At 39.5% G+C, this 8,808-nt stretch overlaps 1 protein-coding gene across 6 annotated transcripts in view; it reads right to left on the reverse strand.

The window, feature by feature from the left end:
- Positions 1 to 8,808, reverse strand: part of LOC120320062 (UDP-glucuronosyltransferase 2A1-like) — a 105,277-nt gene that overhangs the window by 9,268 nt on the left and 87,201 nt on the right. For 3 of the 6 annotated variants that reach the window (XM_039369488.1, XM_039369487.1, XM_039369490.1), the window contains one exon: positions 7,316 to 8,205. In XM_039369488.1, coding sequence (XP_039225422.1) covers positions 7,316 to 8,084 — 769 coding nt within the window. In that variant the 5' untranslated portion in view covers positions 8,085 to 8,205. Of the gene's footprint in view, positions 1 to 7,315; positions 8,206 to 8,470; positions 8,622 to 8,808 lie in introns of those variants that run through there. The other 3 variants (XM_039369489.1, XM_039369483.1, XM_039369486.1) reach the window with 3 other exon arrangements.

Consider the following 8,808-nt stretch of genomic DNA (forward strand, 5'->3'; position numbering starts at 1 on the left):
CGGAGCGTGAGACCTTCTGGTGAGAGAGGAGGACCGAGCGGGCAGAGAAAGAGAGAGAAAACTCTATTCTGGGCAAGCCAGGACCCCTTCTGCCAGTAAATATTAAAGCAGTAGCCCCGAGCAGAGGTGGCCGCTCACCTCCGAGAATCTGTATTGGGAAAGAAGTCTCGCAAGGAGACTTTGACTGTGTATTGGGAAAGAAGTCTCGCAAGGAGACTTCGACTGTGTATTGGGAAAGAAGTCTCGCAAGGAGACTTCGACTGTGTATTGGGAAAGAAGTCTCGCAAGGAGACTTCGACTGTGTATTGGGAAAGAAGTCTCGCAAGGAGACTTCGACTGTGTATTGGGAAAGAAGTCTCGCAAGGAGACTTCGACTGTGTATTGGGAAAGAAGTCTCGCAAGGAGACTTCGACTGTATTAGGAGAAAGAAGTCTCGCAAGGAGACTTCGACTGTTAGTGCCCTTTAACATTGAAAGGAAAATCCCTGTTATAAAAGAATGGGGAGTTCCAATTCAAGGGCTGAAGTGGGTTTAAAACCCCGTTATAAAAGGTTGGGGAGTTCCAATTCAAGGGCCGAAGTGGGTTTCCCAGTTGAGAGCTTGCTCGAAGCCTGGGACAGGAATCAGCTTCCTGTCCAGGCTGGAATGAAGAAGAAGCGATTAGAGGAATTTTGTAGGAAATGGGCTTTGCTTAAAGATGACCGCGGGAGACAAATTTGGCCCGAAGGTGGCACCCTAGAAATCAGAACACTAAAAGAACTTAGGTCAAGGATAGAGCCAATCCAACTACTGTACTGGTATTGCTGGGCTGAACTGTCCAGACAGAGGAACCCGACCCAAGTCAACTTGGACCCCCAGCCTCCCTTAGATAACCCTGAACCGACCTTCATGGCCCCCTTGTTGAACAGGCCCATACCCGGGCGACCGAGGGGCCAGACAGGACACATTTTAACCCACACCCCTTTCTCCCCGTCCGATTTGGTTGTTTGGAAAAAGGATACTGCCACCTTTCGTGCGGATCCTCAAACCGTTATAGAGACCATAAAGTCTATTGTAGACACTCACAATTGGATTTTGCTGCTTCTGGTCTTTCCTAGACGCAGAAAGGATCTGTTTAATTGGCAGAACCTGGAAAGCATGGGGGTTGGCCAGAGCACAGAACCTTTTGTTAGGGAAAACGGAGAGAATGTGTGAAAATGAAATGGAATGAGTGAATGAAATAATTGGGTTTGGGCAACTAGCTGGTAAGGCCCTGTAAGCAATGCAAAGTTAGGAAAGAAGTCTCACAAGGAGACTTCGACTGTGTAGTGTATGAAAGAAAAATAGACTTTGCTTAGGGCCTTGCTGGGAAACCAATTTGGCTAAATAAAGGTACTTAAAAGAGAAAATAAGAAATAGTGATTCTCTCTCTCTCTCTCTCTCTTCTCTATGCAACCACGTGGTATGTTTAAAATATGTGCCTTCCCTAACTTGAGTTATCTGAAATTTATGGTGGGAATGACTAGGATGTGTAAAACTAAGACTTCTGTTCTCTTGTCTTTGTGTATATATGTTTGTCAAAGTCTGTGCATGAGAGGTAAATGTGACTGTTAACTGTTTCAAATCCAAAGGAAAAAGAATTTTAAATTCTGCTAGAAATTATGCTTAAAAATAAGCCACAAAAAGGAAATACCTCACTCTGTTTGTCTGGCCAACAAACAGAATGAAGAAAAAAAAATGTGTTTGTTTTTGTTTGTTTGTTTGTTTTTCTCTGTCTCTGTGTACGCTCAAGAACAGCCTTAAGTTACTTGGAGGGATTGTTTTAAGTTTATCTGTTGGAAAAGTTTCACTTGCATTTACTGTATGTGTTTTATCTATCCTTTTCCTGAAAAATGTGTGTCTATCTACAATAGCCTTTTGAAACTCAAGTCTGCTTGTGTGGGGAAATAATTTTTTAAAGTTACTTTTCTTATCCTATCACTTACTGGTGAAACTACTATGAAGCTTCCTGAAACATAAGCATTTTCCAATCTCTAAAATAATGTTATCTATTTTAGAATAAATGTTAAAGGCAGATCTTCCTACCTTTGGCAAGTTGCACATCTTAAAATATTAGGCTTTTAAAATTATTTGGAATTTTTAGCATTCTCAAGCTGCCTAGCATTTTTTTTTCCTTCCAAGTTGCAAGTTCTTGTCCTTAATATGTTGCAAATGGTCAAGTTCAAAGGTGAAACATTTCATTTTGTTGTTCCCCATTTGTCTATGTTTAATAACTGCAGTATTAATGCCCTTTTCAAACTGCCTGCAAGCTACCCCCCTTCCAATTCTTTTCCTGTCCTTTGTTCTCCATACCTTTTGTCTTCCTCTCCTGGTAGAGTCCACCCAGAAAGGGGGGGAGACCTTGTTCTTGTATCTTTCAGCCCTGCAATCCTCTCCCAACCCTTTGGAAGCAGAACACACAGACCCAGATGCTGCCTCCATCCATTTGAGCCATGGAATTGAATTGAATCCAGCTATGGAATTGAATTGAATCCAGCCATCCACTAAAAAGCCACCATGCAATCTGAGTGGAACATCTTCCCAAGTCCTACCATTTACCCAGATGCCTGTGAGAGCTGCAGAAGGAAGATTCCTGATGCCATGTGAAGCCTCAGAAGAGAAAATTAGACTGTGGGGGGAGGGTGGAAACTCATTGTAAACTTTTCTTTCTTGCCCCATCTGTATTGTAACAAGCCAGTTGAATGTATTAATGGAGAGATGGCATTTAGGAATATGTGGCAGAACAAGTACTGAACACCTTGGACTTCTATCTGGTGGGAGGGAAAATTTATCCAGAATGTTTGTATTGACTATTTTGTAAAAATAGCTGCATATGCATACATACACCATTCACCCCATTCAGAGTCTATCCCCTCCACCTACCTTTAGTAAAGTTCCTCAGGCTGATTTTTGCTCTGTTGCACCAAAGCTTTGAGGGATCAACTTCCAACAGATAACAAGGGAGAGGGAACTAGGCCCCCTCAGGTGATTTGCAATTCATATGCCATGACTAAGGAAGCAATAGGAAAAATCCCAAACTTATGCCCTGAATATTTTGCACTGTTGAGCTCAGATTGGGATTCCTAGAACTCATTATGTGCAATTTAAAGAAAATTTAATAGCCTGGCAGTTGGGCATTACAAACCTGGATGCACTGAATTAAGAGCTAAGGCAGGAAACAACCCTTGAAACTGGGCAGCCAGTGGTCATGTACTAAGGAGAACCATGGCTGTGAAGAATTTTGGGGGGTATGCAAACCTGACTGGAAGCTAAAGGTGACATCCAACATTTAAGAGAACTAGCACAAAACATTGGGCACAACCAGTCATCCTGGAACCTTTCCTGGCTCTTTTCATGGTTACCAGACTTCCATTGGTTGAAAATTCTCATTGTTAGTATAATCACAGTCGCAATAGGTGGAGCCCTCCTTTGTTGCCTATGCCAATTAGCACCTTTAGGGTTAAAATGCCTAAAGGTCTGCACAACTCCCATCAGAAGCAAGGGACAGAGCAAGAAAACATCTCTCATGATGTGCCAAATTGATCACCACTACCGTATATATGAACCAGTTGGGCTAATCACTGATACATCAGTAATAGCCCAAAATGGGGGAATTGATGAGAGTTGGACACCCCCTCCCCAGCCCAACTAAGAAATAATCTAGGAACACCCCAACTAAACTGGGTCAACAGCAGCCTGAGGCTAAAACAGCAAACACTTGACACACACAATGAGGAACCAGCTAGCAGCAATCAGGATTAACACACAACAATAAAAGTAATTAACACCTTTTAGGCAAGAAAAAGGAACTAACAATAGTCACAAACCAGCAAATCAAGAAAGACAAATTTTAACTCACCAATTAGAAATGGTAAGTTTGTTACCAATCAGAAATGACAAGTTTGGAAACCACAAAAGGGTATAAAAACCCCTGTTTAAAGATCACTCTGTCTAGCTAGCCGGGGACTCGAGCTGAATTGTCACTCAACGCTGATCCTCGAAATAAAACCTCTTTCTGGTAGCTGGCTTCACGATCTATTTCTTCTGCACTGTGCCGTCAAGGAGAATCCCGGCTGGAAGAACCGAACGGGTGAGTTCCTCCCAACACAAGTATTCAGTTAGAAGTAAAAATGTGGTTTTTAAATTTTTATTTATTTATGAAAAAACCCAGTAAGTGTATTAATGACAACGGAAGTCAGATCTTTGTTGCTTCTGGACCAGGATCTTTCTTCCAACCAAATTGTGCAAAAAGAACTTAAGTTTCTCACTAGGATGGGAAATGGATAGAAAAACCTGGATCCTGGTAACCTGGATGCTTGCAAAAGCAAAGCTGACTATTCTCTTTAACACACTATCCTGTTTCTTTCTTAACCAAAATGGAGGTCAAGAATGTCAATAATCGTTAGTGGGAAGGGAGAACAACAAAAGCAAGTTGCATATCATGTAGTTACTTTTTAACAGATGAGAAACCTTTACTCCCTTAATTAAAAATGCTGTCATTTTAAATAGCAAGTTTAGATATTCCTAGTGTCACAAAAAACAAGATGTGCTCATCGTTTATCTTTCTTTTATCTGTTTGGCTCAAAGTACAACCAGTTTGAAGAGCTAAGGCATACTGTATATGATGTGACAGCAACATTTTCCCCCATAGTTCAAAAAGGGTAGGGGCTGACAGTTTCTTTGGGAAAGTTTCTCATCCCTGCAATTTACAAGTATATTTGTTCTTGATACAGCAGCATCATGTGTTTTTTAAGTCCAATTAACTATCTTAATATTTGGATAAAATTTAGTTATCTGAAGCTTCAAATGCCCCTTTTCTTCCTAAGAAGATTCAGTAAATTCATTTCCAACGTTGCCATGGAAAAATGTCCTAGAGACAGAAGCATAAGCGAACTCCACAGGTAAAGGCAGATAATCTCTAGTCCTTTAGTTGTTCTTGGACTCCAATTCTTATCTGCCCCAATTACTCTGCTAATAATTTATGCAATTTTGATCCAACTGGTCTTTGAAGTTTGATAGACGCATCCCCCCTCCATCTTAGGATACTTTTTAGTACTCTGTGCTACTTTTTGATCAACTGTATGGCCAAATACTAAAATTGCCTTCTTTTTCCTAGAAGTTGACCTCAGCTTTAAGTGAAATAGAGGGCAAAATTCAAAATGAATCTGAGACAATCTGAAATATAGATAGGCAAAGGCAAGACAGAGTTATCTAACCCTACCATATATAGAGATTTAGAGGCCCATCTTATGTTGCAAGCCCTCTACTATTAACATAAATACAACTAATATTGAGGAAACTTAGGACACCTTGTTTTTATATATCTGTATGCTAGTGAGACCTGGACAGTGTACAGGAGGCACGTTAGGCAACTGAACTACTTCCACATGACTTGCCTTTGTAGAATTCTGAGGATCCGGTGGCAGGATAAGATACCAGACACAGATGTCCTCTCCAGAGCAGATTTATCATCAATTTACACTATGTTGAAAGCCCAGATGTGCTGGGCAGGCCATGTTGTAAGGATGCCAGATCATCGCATCCCTAAACAGCTCTTCTATGGTGAGCTGTCTTAAGGAAAACGATCGCACAGGGGACAAAAGAAGCGATACAAAGACACGCTGAAAGCCTCTCTCAAGTCCCTGGATATTAACACCATCTCTTGGGAACTTCTGGCGCATGATTGATCGACATGGCGCACCTTGGTGTACCAGGGTTGCCAGATATATGAACACAGAAGGACAATCTTGGCACAAGAGAAGCGAGCAATCCGCAAAGCCAGAGCTGTAAATGCTGAAGTAACAGTGTCTACATTTCTTTGTTCAGCATGTGGTAGAACATTCTGTGCTAACATCAGTCTTATCAGCCACTTACGGACACATCGTTGATGGCCCATAATCTACAAGATGTCAAGGTCCTCATCGAAATCGGTGGACGAACAACACATGAGATTATCCATATCTTATCAATTTTGCCGAAAACTTTAGTATAGAACAAGTAGTGCTAACAAGGTACTATCCTCTTACATTGGAAGAGGGCAGAATTATAGTTGTTAAATGCATTACATTCAGCTGGCCCCCTCTTTTATGTTTTTTTCTTTCTTTACTAAACTATACAATAAATACACAGATCCCAAACTTAAAGTGCGATGGTACATCTAATTTATAGGACTTGTTTATTTATAATAATAATAACAACAACAACAACTACTACTACAACAACAACATCAGACAAGCACCTGCAACATAACACCCCGGACTTAACAATTGTTGATAAGAAAGACAAAAAAGTCTGGATAATGGACATGGCAGTGCCTGGAGACAGCAGAATAGACGAGAAAGAATTGGAGAAGATAACAAAATACAAAGACCTACAAATAGAAATAGAAAGACTTGGCAAAAGCAAGCAAGGGTAGTGCTAATAGTAATAGGCTCCTTGGGTGCAATCCCAAAACAACTGGAGCACCACTTGAACACCAATGGCATTGACAAATTCGCTATTAGCCAATTGCAAAAGGCGGCCTTACTAGGAACTGCTTCCATCCAGCGATGATACCTGTAATACCATCAAACATCCACATCTGCCTATCCCAGGTCCTGCGTAAGGACTCGATAGGTAGACAAAATGCCAAATCCAGTCTGAACATCTGGCTGACTGTGCGATGATTGATAATAATAATAATTTATAAGAATCATATCTCTAAGTCTCAGTGACAGCAAACAAACATGACAGCCTCACTGCCATGATGGCAAGAAATAGAAACTAGATACTCAGAAGAATAAAAAACAAACAAAGGGACCAAAAGAAACAAAAGGAGACTGGATGTTTACTGTTTAAAATTAAAATGGCAGCCACAATGAGTCAATGAAAGATCCGCATGGTTTTTATGTGTGTTATACACATAACACAATGAAGCTTTGATCATATCAGTACAGCTGCTGTTTGGACTTCATTCATAAACACCTCTGAAAGTAGAAGAGTATCTCATCTACTTTCTCAATCCAAAAAATACCAAACCTGCTCAAATGAAATTATAGTCAGGAAGTAAAATTATTTACCTTAGTTTTTTCTCCCAGATCTTTTATCATAATTCCATCAACTCTAGCCAATATAATACAAGTATAATTGACAGAGGCATATCTATTCTAATCTGCAGCAATGTGTTTAACTTATAGCTTCAGAATGAGGTTTTTCTAATTCTGGTTTGCGAAAATTCTTTTAATCCAACTGTTTTCCTTTAGTATTGAAAGCTACACTAATTATACTTGGGAAGTAAATGAATGAATAAACTGACTTACCCAAAACTTGACTGTAATAGGAATCCCATTCCCCCAAATATTTTTGGAGAACATAGTCTTGAATGCAATAAGAGATAATATTTTTAATCCTTTCTCCAAATGACAATCTGTCTGTGAACCCAGATAAAACAGCTGGAACATAAGAAGGAGGGGCAGGCATTTTTCCACAGTGTCTCTCCACTGTTGAGGCTGGAGAGAACTTCAATGTGTATAAGAATGGGATGTTCAGCTTCAAAGCAATCAAATCGCCACACTGTGTCACAGGATCAGAAAGAAGCACATCATATTTAGCATTCTTTAGCTTAGACATGAGTTCTTGATTAGATAGAACTGCTTCACACATTTGTCTATTGAATTTATTTATTTTCTTCATCAATTTCTGTAGCTCCTGATAAAACCTATGAAAGGTTGTAATAGATGGTTTGTTATTCCACCACAACTTCATCATATCCATGGTCAAAGAATTAACTTCTTCCATTGTAAAGGGAACAGAATACACTTCAAAGTTGGCAGCTGGAATATCTCCAGATGTGATGAAGAGAGATGTTGTCGGAATAAGGATGCTGACATGATGATCTCTGTTTATCAGTTCCTGAATGATTATTTTAATATTTAACCAATGGCTAGCATCTGTTGGCCAAATAAGCACATGCCCACATAAAACATTTCCTATCAGCATTACTTGAATAATCAATGAAGGGGTGAAAAGTTTTATTGTAGCTGATCTTACTGATTCTGAAGTCATTATAAGCTTTTCTTGGGTAGCCATCTTTTCTTCACAGATTCTTCCTCAATCAATAATTTCTGCAGAAAACTTCCTGTCCTTAACCAGGTGGATGAGTTCAGTTTTTTTAAACCTCTAGTCAAATTCTGTTATTCAAGGACAATTTCTGGAATAAAAAAACAAAACTTTTTCACTACATCGCAATTTCAGTAAAAATTTATAACTACATTACAAAATCAAAAAGACATTTACCCTCATCCAATAAAAATGAATAATGTTCTCTGAATACCAGTACAAAGGGTTGGTTGGCCTCACTAATAGATATGGTATTTTGACTTTCCTGCTCCTGATTTATTTCTCTCTCCTGATAAAAGTTTTTTTGGGGGGGAGGGAGAGACAAAACTGGCAAAGAAAAGACTATCAGATCTTACCTTTTAAGAAAATAAGTGATAGTGATTATCTTCAGAAAGCTCCAATAAGGAGGAGCAATCAACCATGGCAACAAAAGCTTTGTAACTCAAAGAAAATAATGATTCCTCTTTAGAACTACTACTAGAAACTTATTAACAAGGACTAGTTAATGATTGGTCAAAAATAATTAAATCATTGTAAGAATTTCCCAAGTTATCTTCCACTGTAGTTAACAGTACAAAAACCTGTTAAAGATTCTAAATTCTTATAGAACACTGATGGTGAACCTATGACATGCATGCCAGAGGCAGCACTCAGAACCTTCCTGTGGGCACGCATGCTGTCGCCCCAGCAGAGT

This window comes from Crotalus tigris, unplaced genomic scaffold, assembly GCF_016545835.1.
Source record: "Crotalus tigris isolate CLP2741 ecotype Arizona unplaced genomic scaffold, ASM1654583v1 scf7180000021159.508159, whole genome shotgun sequence".
NCBI classification, from domain to species: domain Eukaryota; kingdom Metazoa; phylum Chordata; class Lepidosauria; order Squamata; family Viperidae; genus Crotalus; species Crotalus tigris.